The sequence below is a fragment of the Lissotriton vulgaris genome, chromosome 5 (assembly GCF_964263255.1).
Source record: "Lissotriton vulgaris chromosome 5, aLisVul1.2, whole genome shotgun sequence".
Taxonomy (NCBI): Eukaryota; Metazoa; Chordata; class Amphibia; order Caudata; family Salamandridae; genus Lissotriton; species Lissotriton vulgaris.
Window position 1 is genome coordinate 258,402,932 of NC_141693.1, and position 15,489 is coordinate 258,418,420.

The window sequence follows — 15,489 nt, forward strand, 5'->3', positions numbered from 1 at the left end:
CTTGTCCCCGCTCTGTCCTAACACTTATTATCAGGTTCAAAGCGCGCCGTGATTGCCCCCCTGCCCCTGCTCTGTCCTAAAGCTGATCCTACGGTTCAAAGCTCGCCATACTTACCCCCCTGCTCTGTCCTAAAACAGACCACCCGGTTCAAAGCTCACCGTGCTTACCCCCCTGCCTCCGCTCTGTCCTAACACTTATCATGCGGTTCAAAGCTCGCCGTGATTGCCCCCCTGCCCCCGCTCTGTCCTAAAACTGATCTGGCGATTCAAAGCTCGCCTTACTTACCCCCTGCTCTGTCCTAAAACCGATCACCCGGTTCAAAGCTCGCTGTGCTTACCCCCCTGCCCCCTGCTCTGTCCTAACACTGATCATCCGGTTCAAAGCTCGCCGTGCTTACCCCCTCTTGATTCCCGCTCTGTCCTAACACTTATCATCGGGTTCAAAGCTCACTGTGCTTGCCCCCGCTCTGTCCTAACACTTAGCAGGTTCTAAGCTTGCCGTGCTTACCCCCCTGCCCCCGCTCTGTCCTAACACTGATCATCAGGTTCAAAGTTCGCCGTGATTGCCCCCCTGCCTACGCTCTATCCTAAAACTGATTCTACGGTTCAAAGCTCGCCGTGCTTACCCGCCTGCTCTGTCCTAAAACAGATCACCCTGTTCAAAGCACGCCATGCTTACCCCCCTGCCCCCGCTCTGTCCTAACCCTGATCATCCGGTTCAAAGCTCGCCGTGCTTACCCCCTCTGTTTCCCACTCTGTTCTAACACTTATCATCAGGTTCATACAGAATTGAGATCATGACCAAATCATTCACATAAACAGGAACGGCACCAAAAAGAAAAGTATTCACGTTTTATTTACACACTCGTTTCTACTCAAAGTTTTCCTGTGAATTCAAAGCAGTGAATGTTTAGTTGTAGTTTTTTAAAAAATTTTATTTGCCAGTCTACATCTTTTAAAAAGTCTTTTGAGGTGGAGGAATAGCGGGCAAACCACTGAACTGTACAAATGAAACCAGTGCGTATTTCATTGTGCGTGAAGAAACGAATGAGAACATGACTCGCACTGCCCTTTTCAGTCTCACGAAAATGATACCGGAAAGGGTGCAATCAAATGAAAGGCATGCATCTCTCGAAGGAGACGGTTGGAGACCCTGCAGTGAGCCAGTCTGGGGCCTGGCAGTGACGTAGCAAGTTTGTCATAGGCCCCACTACAATCAAGGTCCGCCCTACCTGAGCGCTTGTAGTGAGGTGAACAAAAGCACCGTATAACAGTGCGTGCAGAATGGATCATAGACCTCACGAGGCCCTTGTGCCACCGCCGTTTATGCAAATAAGGAGAACAAAACCCATAGGTCCTAGAGATCTAGTTTTCAGATTTTCCGCGTGCACTGTGGGAGAGAGGGGCCATAACTGGTGACGTGGCTTAGTCAAAGAGGTTGATTTACCCCAGTAAAGCGCGCTGAACGACACCTGGCCGTCAGTCTGGTTACACTGCACGTGCTCACTTAGCTGATTGAATATGCGGCAGGTGAAATACATTTATTGTCTGTAAATTAAAAAATCCAAGCTAGCAAAGTGCTGTTACCTAAAAATGTGTGGCGCCGCTGGGCCCTTGGCAGTTACATGCACATACGAAAGACACTTTTTATTATTCTTGAGAAAAAGCCGTCGCGTGTTAAACTAAAGTGCATGCTAGACACCCGCTTAGCTGTCTTTCTCATGTACAACCTAGGCCTCAGGAAATGAGGCGCATCATCTCGCCCTTGAGTTACTTTCAATAGGTTTTATATGCCCATTTCAGGTGCTAATTATGACCGGGCCCCACAAGATCCTGCGCCATTCAAGGAAGGGTGCAATCACGAACCAGGCTCCGCGGGCTGTCCCAGACACCCCCAGGCTTCCTTCCCCCTCGCTCTGCTAGCACGATGTTAGAGCTTTTTCTTACTAATGTGAAATTTAAAGCATTTCGGACTAACTGGGAGCGCTATTAATCACCTAAGGATTTTGCTACTCAACTGGACCGGGTCAAGACTTTTCAATGCTATTTACAATGGAAATCGAAAGGCACGTTAGGCTTTACAATGAAAACTAGACAAGTAGTCAAATAATACCGGTTTACTAAAGGTTTAAGTTGTTACAGAAATGGTTAAAAATCAATTTGTCATTTAAGTTCAATAATATCATGAACCTAAGACTAAAATGCAAAAATGAACAAGCATTGGCATATCCAATAGGTTTCGCCTTTGGGACCATATACATTTTTAGCCATGCAGTTGATGTGGTTTTACTAAGGATGTTGTGCTGGATAACTAAACACTTATAAGATCCCAAAGGCGAGACCTATTGGCTATGCCAATGCTTGTTTTACCAGTGTCCAGCACATGTACTTAAAATGGCTTGCCTACTCACTAATGAAATCTAAGAATTGACTTGGAAATCAGAGGGCATGTCTGCTCATGCAGATATTTCTTCAAATGTAGTATAGTGCACTCTGGCTTAAGGCAGTAAGGCCTGCTGTAGGGGCGGCTTAGCTACACTGCATTGTGTGTGCGAGCATGGCACACAAAGATGTGTGCCATGTTGTGTTTTTCACTTTTTTCTGCCCTTAGATACACTGCCTGCAATGGCAATTTGCATGTTGATACTGAGGGTCCCTTAGCATGGCACAATACATGCTGCAGCCCTTGTGGACCCTCTTGAAACTCAATGCCCTAGGTACCGGGCGGTACAGCTTACAAGGGAGTGATACAAATTTCTGTGTATACAAGAGGAAGATATAAGATGAGAGGTACAGCAAATGAGAGATTGCTAGAGGGAGGTAGGCTGTAAGAAAAGAGGTTGGGAAGAAAATGGAATGAAAGGGGTTCGGAGAGCTGAGTGCAGGTAAAAACAGTCTGACTGGGTTGTGGAAAATATCTAGAGGGTTGAGTCAAAGAAAGGTAGGAGTGATTTCACGGAATTAGGTTGCAGGGTGAAACTGAGATGGGGGCGGTGAGGGGAGTTCAGAAGTTCAGATCTAGGGGTGTATGGTGAATTTACTGGATCCCAGGGGAAGGTAAAATTGGTGGTGGAAGAAGCAGAGGGTGGGGTCTTGGAATGGCTTTTTAAAAGATGGTATGTTTGTGCTGAAAATCTAAGGAGGGGAAAGGTTTCAGTGGAGTGTGCAGAGCTGTTTGATTGTAGTGGGTTTCCTAGTTAATTGTAGGGGGAGTTATTGCATAATAATCTCTCTATGTTTGGGTCAGGACGTTCTGGATTACCCATCTTTTCTGTGTTGCTTTGGTAGCTAAGCAGCATCATTCAGATTGGGCCTGGGGCAGGTTTAGAATTGGCATCCTCCTTTGAAGAGTAGTAATATAATAAAGGATTTGTGGCCACCCAGAAAATTATGATCACTGAGCTTCGTTAATTTATACATTGTTTCAGCTGCGCGAGTACAACTTGAAGCAAAATACCAGACTGCAGCAGAGGCCATCATTCCAGTCCGTGAGCAAGCAATGGTACGTACCAATATATAGTAACATCCTTTGTCCATGGTGCCAAATTACAGACACAAGCTGCATCCACAACCCTGCACCTTAGTGTCCTAGCCAAGGCTCTGTACTTAAAAGTCAAAATACCAGAATTCTGGCAAGTCTTTCTTGGTGCAGAGCTTAGTTGATGCATAAACTCCTCTAGTGTTATGGGTCCTTATGAGCCTTATTTCTGGGGACACCATTTCCCATTCTCTCTTCTATAACGAAGACAAACTCTAATTACACGTTGAGTGGAGTGGAATTTCCTAGTGAAAGTCCCCGCCACTCAATCATGAGTGGCCTGGTGTTCTCGCACCTTGATTTCTCGGGTGTGGGAGCAATGGACCGAATGATACTGACATGCAAATCTGGATATCATCACCTTGTAGGGAAGCCCGGACCCCTCCCAAAGAACAAGGAGAGCATGTACGAATGTCCCCTGCCTAGCAACGTCCTGTCCTGCCCCCTCCATCTCTCCGCACCCCTTTTGATTTCCAGCTCCCTTGCACACATTTAGTGCCTGCTCAAAGCAGGCGATGAATGTGTGTGGAAAACCACAGAGAATTGGCATTTGCGAATGAGAAAAAATGGATGTGCGCAGTTATTCCCCATTCTCAACGTTTATTACGTAACTGGAGTAAAAATATGCAGAGACACAGGTCGGGAATGACTATTGCGACCGCCTTGAATATCTCTACATATTTAGTCTTAATCTGGGCCTATGTTGCATGGATACACCCTTAGACCCGCAGCAGAGCCATAACATGATCACTAGCTGCTACTGCTTCACCATTTCTGACTGCCCACACAAGATGTAGACCTTGCCGCATTGTTCCGGCGCCCTAAATGTTTAATCTACTTCTTCTGTCCCAGTCTCGCCCACACTGAGCAGTTTCTTGCATTATTAACATGTAATTAAAACAGTTGAAACCTAGAACTATACACAGGGAAGCTTGAAGTTGGATAGACCTATAACTGAGCATGTGTAACCCAGCCTGGTTCATCGTTCTGTCCTACAGGAAGAGAACTCAAATAAGAAACGGGAACGCATGGCGAGTGAGCCTGGGGCAGAAACTCCAAAACCAGGGAAAAAACGGTCAAAAGGTTCTGAGGCTTTGCAACCAGAACTAGAGGAGCGTGTGCCACCCAAAGAGTTCACTCCATTTGACTACAGCAAGTCGGATTTCAAGGCTTTTGCAGGTAAGGGCATATGTTGGCACTTCACTTGAGCTGTGCCACTACTTATCCACATGCTTTCACTGTTTCTTCTGTGCTCTCAATATCTGTCTTTGAATTTGCTTATCCTGCATGTGTCACTGCTATGGCTGGCTTACAATCATAGTGGTGCCTTTCTCCATCTTTAAAACTAGTTGCATCATATCCAAAACCATCACAATTAGGGAATAAGCTGAAGGCACACCGTGAAGAAACTACATCCTCATGTTTTATCCGTACTCTTGTGCTCCTAGATCCCTGTTAACTCTTCAGTTATTGGGTTGACTGTATCTTTACCTTTGCCAGTGTTCGGTGCTCTGCCTGGTCGCTGTGTTCGCTATACAAATACCACATTCTTGCATACACATACAACTGCTTGCTCTTGCCGTTTCCCTATACTATAAATTTGCTGACAAAGACTCCTCTTTTTCTTTCTAAGGTGGCAGTGCATCTAAGAAGCAGACCCCATTTGATCCCAATAGCCAAGCTCCCACAGGCAAGGTAAGGGTAGCGCTCAACAAGGTGTTTGTTGCAGAGATCGCCTCCATCTGGCAGTTCCCAAAGTGTCACAAAGGGAAGCCCTTTTCACAATACTACTATGACTTACCTGCATGTTATATGTCTCAGTTTTGCAAAAGCGCAAAGGACAAGTGAGCAGAGATGCAGCAGTAAAGTGCATGCCTGTTGTAGCCCCGTCTTCATAGAGCCCAGGTAGTATACACAGAGCAGGCGTCTTCTCTTTTTCTGCTCCAGCATCAGGCTAACTTGGCAACAATCTAATTTGTGAGCACTTCATTGTATGTATTTATGTTACATAATATTACAGCATATTACCCCTTTGTAAGGCGATGGCCAAACTGCCCTGTCTTAGTCTGACATGAACGTAACAGTCCCTCTTTACATTGTTCTGTTCATGACACCTGGCACACAGTCTGAACTTAGTTGATGAGGCATGTACACCACTTCCTCAAGCTACCTGCTCTTCGATATCCTTCAGCTGCACTCACTCTCATTGGCTTATTTCTCTTTCTTTTGTCCAATTACACACATACATTCACTTGGCTCTTTTCAGGTTTGGTTATTTTAAGTAACATGAATAGCATTTCTGGTTTTGCTGCGTGAATCTTTTTTGGATTCACTATGCTGTGCATTATTCCGCGGTCTAGTGGTTGGGTCCGGAATCGTAGTCCTTTCTTCTTTTTTTTTTTTTTTTTTTTTTGTAGCCCAGGTGGGTGTCGACGTCCCACTTTCTGGTGTACTTCCTGTGACGTCGGCGCGCTTCCTGCGGAAGCTCCCACCTTTGGCAGCCATCGTCAGATTCTTTTTTTCGCTGTTGGGTCTGGATCGCCACTAAGTGGTTCCAGAGTTTTTGGAGAAAAAAAATAAGGAAAAAGCTGAAATCCACCTAAAAAGTTTGGAGAAGACATCCAGGAATAAGACCGCCGGGACGACAAAGAAGGAGGAGAACTTCGAATACTTCGACGTCCAACGGAGAATGCGCACACATGGGGCCCCCTGAGCGCAGGAATGGAAAAGACCCTGTTCAAATTCTGCTGCAATTGCCACCACAAGTACGCACAGAAGGACCAGCACCTGGTTTGCAACCTCTGCCTGCCTGTCGACCACGAAAGCAAGGATTGCAACGCCTGCTCCGTCTTCACCCCGAATGCTCTCAGGATTAGAGAGAGGCAGAGGATAGCCGACCACAGAATGCAAGGAAAAGGCCAACGTCTGTCGCTTCGGGACTTGGGCCTCTCCAGTGATGAAGAGGACAACATCACCGAGGGACCAGATGACTTCACGGTCGTAGAGACCCTAAAGAAAATTACAAAATAGGTAGGAGAGCCGTCGACCACTAAAACCCGACAGACTCTCGAAAGCCTGAGTCAGACTCTCGAAAAACAGTCTAAGTCCACGAAGGGAGCACAAGCGCCGAAACTTTCGACGTCAACAGCTCGATCCAGGGACAATCAGCCCAGCAGATCTTTCTAAAAGGACTCCCAGGCGGCGAAAAAACACTCAAAGCCTAGGTCGTTGAAGCACACCCCCAAAAAGGAGTACTCGGCGGCGAAGGAAAAGGACCCGAAGGCTTCTTCGAAGTCGACGTCTACGTCGAAGAGATGGTCCGAAACACTCGACGCCAAACAGGCCGCCGAGATGGAAAGGAAAAAGAGAAGGCTCTAGGCCGAAATGGATAACCTCCTGCAAAGGAAAAGAGAATTTGACGAGCGGATGAAGAGGTTCATCATCCCGTCGAAGCCGCCGACTATCATTGCGGACGAGGAGGAGTTTGCCGAAGAGCCGCCGAAAACTCCTGAGCCCCAGGAACACCAAGAGGTAGAGGGCCTATACTATTTCGAGGAAGGTGAAGAAACCAGCGCACGAGTTTGGACTCTGCATCCTCGGTGGCTCAGGACCTCGACGCCAAAAGCCCGGAAGAGGCAGTTGAGATGTATCCTTCGAGGCCTTCGCTGCCAGATGACATTGGGATCTACAACATGGTCATCAGGAACGCGGCAACAGCTTATGGAGTGAAACTGGAGGAAGAAAAACCAAAAGCCTGCTTCCTCCTAGAGACCCTGCTCCCCACTCAAACCAGGAGCCAATTCTTATCCAGTATTAGGGGTGTCTTTCATAGATTCACATGCCTGAATCATTCCCCGTCGTCGAGACGGGAGCCTCCGGTAATAAAAAAGTAATGTCCATAGACATACATTAGAGAAAAAAGGGCCTAAGGGCCTCCCCTTAGTAGCCTTTCCTTGTCCTTATGTAAAAAGGACCAAACTCTCACAGTCAGCCAATCAGCTCCGACCTCCCTCTAGAACCTTCCTGGGAGGAGCCTCAGTCCCTCAGATTTTCTACCGCACGTTGTGCTAGGGAGTCTCCAGCCTGAGCTCTCCTCAGGTTTCTTCAAAAATCATCAAACTTTCTTTGAAAGTGTTCTCTAAACCAACAACTCTTCAAGGAAGACTTCACTACACTGTCTTGGCAGTAAGTGTGTTCTTTCCACTGCTTTTTCATGTCTGACTCGAAGAAGAAAGCCCTGTTCAGGGCCTGCTCTTCCTGCAGCAAGAAAAGAATTCATGTGGATAAGCACGACCTGTGCTTGTATTGCCTTTACCCGGACCATGTCTCAGACAAATGCTGGATCTGTAGGTCTTTTCCTAAAAAGACTGTGAGAGACAGAGAAGGTCGCCTTCTTATATGGCTGGACAGGCTTAAGGACAGAGACCACCTGGAATCCTCCGTGAGTAGCGCTTCCAAGGCATCAGCAGTCTCTCAAAAGAGGCCTAGGGTATCTTCCCCGGGCCCCTCAGACACCCCTCCTGCGAAGACTCACAAAAAGTCTTCAGAGGCAAGATCTACGTCATCTTCAGTGTCTGTTAAAGAGGATAAAACCTTTAAAAAGCCTGCTCCGTCCTCTAGGCAAACCCAGAGGACTACCTCGGTCACGACCACAGTGTCTACCACATCGGCTTCTTCGCCTTCAGCGTCGACGACGATGACTACGCCCTCCTCATCTTCAGGTAGGCCGATTTCTTCAACTATTGGCCTAAAATCGACAACGAAAACCATGTCGACGACGAAGACTACTCCGTCGACGACGCCATCGTCGACGAACCCATCGTCGTCGAAACCGTTATCTAACGTCCCACCGTCGACGACCAAGGTGTCGACGAGAGACTCAACGACGAGGCCGTCGTCTACGAAAGCACCGTCGACGAGGACGTCGACGACGACTTCGCAGTCCTTGGCGACCAAGAACTCATCACCCACTCCACCGTCGACGAGGAGCTCGTCGACGACTCAGTCGACGACTCCGTCGGCGAAGGGCTCGTCGTCAGTGACGGCCCAGTCGACGAAGACTCCGTCGACGAGGGAATCGACGACGACACCGTCGACGAAGACCCCGACACCGTCGACGAAGACCCCGTCGACGAGGGACTCGACGTCGAAGGAAACAAGGCCGGAGCCATGGAAACAATCGAAACTTGTGGAAGTGTCGACACTCATGCTACCACCGTCGACGGTACCCTCGACGACGACTGGTTCTGTTGTGCAGCCTGCAAAACCTACCAAACCACAGATTACCCCTGAAACGACGTCTCCAAGCAAAGTGGAGAAGCAACCACCTCAGGAAATCTTCCAAAGCGAAGAATCCGAGGAAGATGACCATCTGGATCCCGCAACTTCGATCTCGGACCTGCACATTAAGTGCCAAAGCACTGACGAGGAGCAGGACGACTGCACCTATCAGGAACACTCTATCCATACCAGTGTCCGCACGGAAGTCACCCCCATGATATGCTTGCCTGCAACCCTAGTTGATGACTTAAGGCTCCTTGTACAGGACTACAAGCAACGCTTTCCAGAGTCAAACAGAGGCGGTCAAACGCCTAACGTTCAGACACCTCAGGGCACAGGGGATCAGACACCTACAACCCAAGCTCAGGTGCCCGCCTCAAAACAAACTCAGCATCGCCCTCAAACCCACCATGACGTCCAGCCTCAAGTGGTGGTCTCTTCGGACGAGGAGGAGGAGGAACTAGAGGACGGCGAGGTCCAGGAGGTGCACTCTGACCACTCGGACCAGGATCACTCAGACCACGATGAAGAGGATGAATATGTAGCGTCATCCCCAGCTTCACCTCAACCGCGTCATGCGGACTCCCCGCCGGTGGACATTGCCGGCTTCCACAAGCTTGTGGAAAGAGCAGCGATAAGATTCCATATGGCGGTGGAATCGACGGAAACGGACTGTTTCTTGCTGGATTTTAAGGAGCAGACTCACAAATCCGCAAAAACTGTTCCAATTATTGAATTCCTGTGGGAACAAGGACTGAAATTAATGCAAACACCTGCTTCTGTTTCGGCGGTTGTTCCACGCCTGGACAAGAAATACAGGGCACCACTTACGGCGGCGGCTTGCCTCAATGGTCACCCCAAGCCAGACTCAGTGGTGACACAGGCAGCCCAGAAACACTCCCGTAACCCTTCCTCACCACTATCCGCCCCCCCGGACAGGGAGGGCAGGAAACTAGACACGATTGGGAAACGTTTCTCATCCACATCGGCCATGACCATCAAAGTGGCATACTCTATAGCCTTGTTGGGGCGTTACAATCGCCAGCTCTGGGAGGACATCGCCCCTTACGTACAGGAACTGCCCGACACAGTCCAGGGTGAGGTGAAGGCGCTACTGACGGAAGGTCAATCTTCAGCAGCGGAACTGATTGACTGCGCTATCGACGCAGCCATGACAGGCTTCCGCCAACTGGCAGGGGCTGCTGCCCTACGACGCCAAGGATGGCTAAAAGCGACATCATTCCGCCAGGAAGTGCAATCGAAGGTACTGGATATGCCCTTCGACGGGCAACACCTCTTTGGAGAAAAGATTGACGAGGCACTGCAGGCCATTAAAAAGGACACGGACACGGCGAGGGCACTGGGTACCCTGCAATCCAGAAACCAGTCCTTTCGAGGCAACAGAGCAAGAGGTCAGTCCTCCTATCGAGGCTCCTATCAGAATAGAGCCTCGTTTTCATACAATCACAAAGGCCAGTACCAAAACAAACAGCAACAAGGACGCCAATCTTCGTTCGGCAGATCCAACTACAGAGGCAAGAATACCAAGAGGGGCGCTGGCGGACGCCAGTGACCAATTACTCCAGCCAGTCCAAACACCATCTACATCCTTTCAAATTGGAGGAAAACTGACACATTTCCTCACCAATTGGCAATACCTCACCACGGACCGGTGGGTTCTTCAAATTATTCGATTCGGCCATTCTCTCGAATTCACCTCTATCCCTCCCAATACCCCCCCACGCAGGCGGACGCACAAACACCCGCGACAGCTTCTAAAGGAGCTTTCGACAATGCTTCAGAAAGGGGCAATCGAAAGAGTGCCGGCATCCTCGAAAGGGAAGGGATTTTACTCCCACTTCTTTCTGGTACAGCAAAAAGAAAACAAGTGGAGGCCCATCCTGGATCTCCGGGCGCTCAACACCTTCCTACGGAGCCAATCGTTCAGGATGGTGACCCTTCAAGAAATTCTGGGCATTCTAGAAAGAGGAGATTTCATGACATCCTTAGATCTCCAGGATGCCTACTACCACATCCCCATCCTCAGAAGTCACCGGAAATTCCTACGATTCGAGGTGGCGGGCCGCCACTATCAGTTCAAAGTCCTTCCGTTCGGCCTCAAGTCCGCGCCACGGATCTTCACGAAGTGCCTTGCGCCAGTGGCAGCCTTCCTGTGTCAACTGGGCCACCAAGTCTTCCCCTACCTAGACGACTGGCTGGTGAAAGCACCCTGTCCTGCAGACGCAGTCACATCCTCAAACGCCTGCACCAATCTCTTTCAGAGACTGGGATTGACGCTCAATCTCAAAAAATCCTGCATGGTCCCCGCAACAAAAATTACCTTCCTAGGGGCCATCTTAGACACGGAGTCCACAAGAGCCTTCCCCTCGAAGGAGAGGACTGACAAGATCTTATCCCTGGCCACGGCTGTGGCGACAAAGACACACCTAAAAGTTCGGACTTACACCTCCCTCCTAGGGATGATGTCTTCCTGCATACTCCTCATCCCGCACTGCAGACTCAGAATGCGGCCCTTGCAGGAGGCACTCACGAGCCAATGGACTCAAAGTACTGGCTCCTTCGACGACATTGTTCGGATCACACCAAAAATGTCCAAAGGTCTGCTATGGTGGAAGCGTCGCCGGAATCTAACTGTCGGCTTACCCTTTCTCCTTCCAGCGTCACCGCTAGTGATCACCACCGACGCCTCCCTAGAGGGATGGGGCGCAGTTCTCCAGGATCTTCAGATCAGCGGCAAGTGGGACACTCAAGAGAAATCGCTCCACATAAACCTTTTGGAGCTCAGAGCCGTGTACCTGGCGCTCCAGGCCTTCTTACCACGCATCCAGAACTCCCCGGTGCTCGTCAGGACAGACAACACCACGACGATGCACTACCTAAACAAGCAAGGGGGAACGCGTTCGCTTTCTCTCTCGCGCGAATCGCAGAAAATCTGGAATTGGCTAGTGATGCACGGGATCCCGCTCAAAGCAGAATATGTCCCAGGAAAGGACAACACTATCGCGGATGCCCTGAGCAGGCAAAAATCCCTCTCCCACGAGTGGGAACTATCCGACAGCGCTCTGACTCACGTCTTCTCTCTATGGGGAGTCCCGAACATCGACCTATTTGCCACCAGGAGGAACGCCAAATGCCCAAGCTACGCAAGTTGGCATCCCCAACCAGGATCACTAGGAAATGCATTTTCCATAGGATGGTCCAGCGCCTTTGCGTACGCGTTTCCTCCATTCCCGATGATCCCAAGGCTCCTCAGGAAGATGAAGGTGGAGCCCTGCACCCTGATACTAATTGCCCCGTTCTGGCCGAGGCAACACTGGTTCTCGGATCTGCTTCGACTTTCCATCAGATCTCCGATTCGCCTGACAAAACACCCGACACTCTTGACGATGTCCAACGGTCAGGTGCAACACCCGAACCTCCAATCGCTCAACTTATCAGCCTGGCTCCTGAGCACAGAGAGTTCGGTGGCCTGAATATTCCGCAAGACTGCAGGGATGTGTTAGCAAATGCAAGGGCAGCCAGTACGAACAAGACCTACACTCTCAAATGGAAGAGGTTCTGCATTTGGTGTTCGGACCAGGGCCTGCGGCCCCTCGCCATCACCCCTGAACAGGTATTACCATACCTCTTGCATCTGGCTCAGTCAGGACTAGCGCATGCGTCCATCAAGGTTCACCTGGCGGCTATCTCGAGGTTCACCAGAACTGTCTCTGGGCCTTCTCTGTGGTCCAGCCGACTAGTCAAGCAATTCCTAAAGGGGCTCTACAGATCCTTTCCGAGGCCTCGGAAGGTACCTCCTACATGGCAGCTTAATCTGGTACTCAACCAACTCATGCGCCACCCATTTGAGCCCATTCACCGGGCATCTCTTAAACACATCTCGTGGAAAACAGCACTCTTGCTTGCTCTGACGTCTGCCAGAAGGGTTAGCGAGCTGCAAGCTTTATCCATTCAGGAGCCTTACATGCAATTCAGACAGGACAAGGTGGTACTGCGACCAAACCCTAAGTTCATTCCAAAAGTACCTTCGGACTTTCATCTCAATGAACCAATAGTCCTTAAGTCCTTCTTTGCCAACCCTTCAACGGCAGCGGAAAGGTCGCTGCATTCTTTGGACCTCATGAGATGCATAAAGTTCTACCTGGACAAGACTAAGGCTCTCAGGAAATCTACACAGCTGTTCGTGGCATACAGCAGACCACGAATGGGCCTGCCTCTCACGAAGCAAAGCATATCCAGATGGATCTCCTCTGCGATTTCATTCTGCCACGACAAGGCCGGCCGGCCTCTGAATGATCACGTCACTGCTCATTCCACCAGAGCGATGTCCACATCAGCAGCGCTGTTTGCAGGAGTGCCAATCCTGGACATCTGCAGGGCGGCGACCTGGAAGTCACCGCATACTTTCGCCAGACACTACTGCCTGGATATCGAACTCCAGAAGGATGCGGCAGTGGGCCAGGCGGTGCTTCGCCATCTCTTTCAGTAAGGTGAGCCTTCCTACATCCCGCCTTCCAGGTATGCACATTCTTGCTCTGATGTTATTCTCTCTATGCTGTCTCATTGTTGTTTGATTTATATGCATGATCTAACATGACGGCAGAGCAACTTTACTTACGAATGTGCTACTATGATTGCTAGCTACTCTGATTCAGGCATGTGAATCTATGAAAGACACCCCTAATACTGGATAAGAAATGCGTTACTTACCTGTAACAGCAGTTATCCAGTATTGGTGTCTTTCATAGATTCACATGCAACCCTCCCGCCTCCCCTGGAAGGACTCACTTCCCTCTCGGACTATGTTACGCCAACCTAGCTGGGTGCGTACGAAAATCTGAGGGACTGAGGCTCCTCCCAGGAAGGTTCTAGAGGGAGGTCGGAGCTGATTGGCTGACTGTGAGAGTTTGGTCCTTTTTACATAAGGACAAGGAAAGGCTACTAAGGGGAGGCCCTTAGGCCCTTTTTAGGTCTCGCCTGTCGATGCGCATGCGCATCGAGCAAGGCGAGAGTATTGGCACTTATCCGCTCTTTATCCACACTGCAAGGAATCGTAGCGATTCCTTGCAGTGCACGAGAAATTTAAGCTCAATGCGCATGCGCATTGAGCTTAAATGCGCGTGCCACATGCCCCCAGCCGCCTGCCTTGCCTACTCTCTCTCACAGCCTCCCCCAGCTCCGCCCCCTCACTACTTGATTGCACGGCCGCTAGGCCGTGCCTCCCCTACTCTCCTCCCCCCTCCTCCTCTCCTCCCCTGCCATGCCCCTGATCTAGATTGTCCCCGTGTCCCTCTCCGCCCCCTCACTACTTGATTGCACGGCCGCTAGGCCGTGCCTCCCCTACTCTCCTCCCCCCTCCTCCTCTCCTCCCCTGCCATGCCCCTGATCTAGATTGTCCCCGTGTCCCTCTCCGCCCCCTCACTACTTGATTGCACGGCCGCTAGGCCGTGCCTCCCCTACTCTCCTCCCCCCTCCTCCTCTCCTCCCCTGCCATGCCCCTGATCTAGATTGTCCCCGTGTCCCTCTAGCCCTCCTCTGTCGCACCGTGTGCCCCTCGGCAGCGGCCTGGTGTCTCCGCCGCCAGCTCTCCCGCCACAATCCGAGCCCAGAGCTTCGCAGGAAGCTGCGGCGGCACCGACTGCTCGGTTAAAATATCCGCTTGCCCTGTTCGAGGATTATAATTAAAAATAACCATTGCCTACGCGCGCAGGGCCGCCATTGTTCTGAGCCGTCGCTTTGTGTGGCGCATTCCTCTGAGAGGAGAGGACGAGGTCCCACCCCGGGCTCAGGCAGGAATGACAGAAAACAAGTTTGCTCATCCTCTCAGAGAACATGTCTGAGGCGCTGCTCGTGTGAACCAGGAACAGGATTACCAGGCGACTGCGTCACCGCCTGCGCAGCCAGCACAGATTTGCATTTCTAGCACCCCACACTTGCAATGCAGAACGTTCATTTTCGAAGCACTAACTACAACTCCCAGAATGCAATAGATGTTCATATGCGTTCAGGAGTCAGAACAACGTATCCTCAGCTGAATCAGTCGTTCAGACGCAGCGTTAGAGAAGGTGCTGTACTGGCCTTTCACACGAACACAACAGTAAAGTGAAGGGCCTCTTGGCGCTCTGAATAACAAGTGTTCTAACTTCACAGCGATAGACCTAGATAGAATGAACGCCTCAGCCAGGCCTGCTCGGATTCGAGCTACAGTGTGACCAGTGTGTTAGAAACACGGTTTTCTGCAGCATGTGCGCAGCCCACTGAGCTAACTTAATGGCATGTGCTCCCAGGGAACCCCTGTTTCAACTAATTCCCATAAGCGCCTTTTATTTCTGTTGCAACAGCACCGAGCATGCAACTATCTTTCTTCCCTATTTTCCCTCTGTCTCTCTCCCCATCACATCATCTCACTGGTGGAGAAGGCAGCATCATTGCTGTGTGAGGGTCGGAATTCTTGCACAGTCCCTGCCTATGCTGCCTGCATCCGTCGGCCAATCCCTAGGGCACGGAGTATTCATGTATGTAGTGTGCGCAGGTTTCTTCCAGAGCCGGCACCCTAGGCAGCGTCTGTGCTCACAACGCCAGAGCTGCGTTCAGAGGCAGGCACAACTCGCAGCCCTCGATACATAATGCATAAGCCTGTAAGCGCCCGG

The 15,489-nt window shown here is 50.4% G+C and overlaps 1 protein-coding gene across 1 annotated transcript in view; it reads left to right on the plus strand.

The window, feature by feature from the left end:
• EXOSC10 (exosome component 10) overlaps window positions 1–15,489 on the plus strand; it is a 289,910-nt gene that overhangs the window by 210,951 nt on the left and 63,470 nt on the right. The window contains exons 21-23 of the mRNA XM_086921318.1: window positions 3,429–3,502; window positions 4,537–4,717; window positions 5,172–5,233. Coding sequence (XP_086777444.1) covers window positions 3,429–3,502; window positions 4,537–4,717; window positions 5,172–5,233 — 317 coding nt within the window. The remainder of the gene's footprint in view (window positions 1–3,428; window positions 3,503–4,536; window positions 4,718–5,171; window positions 5,234–15,489) is intronic.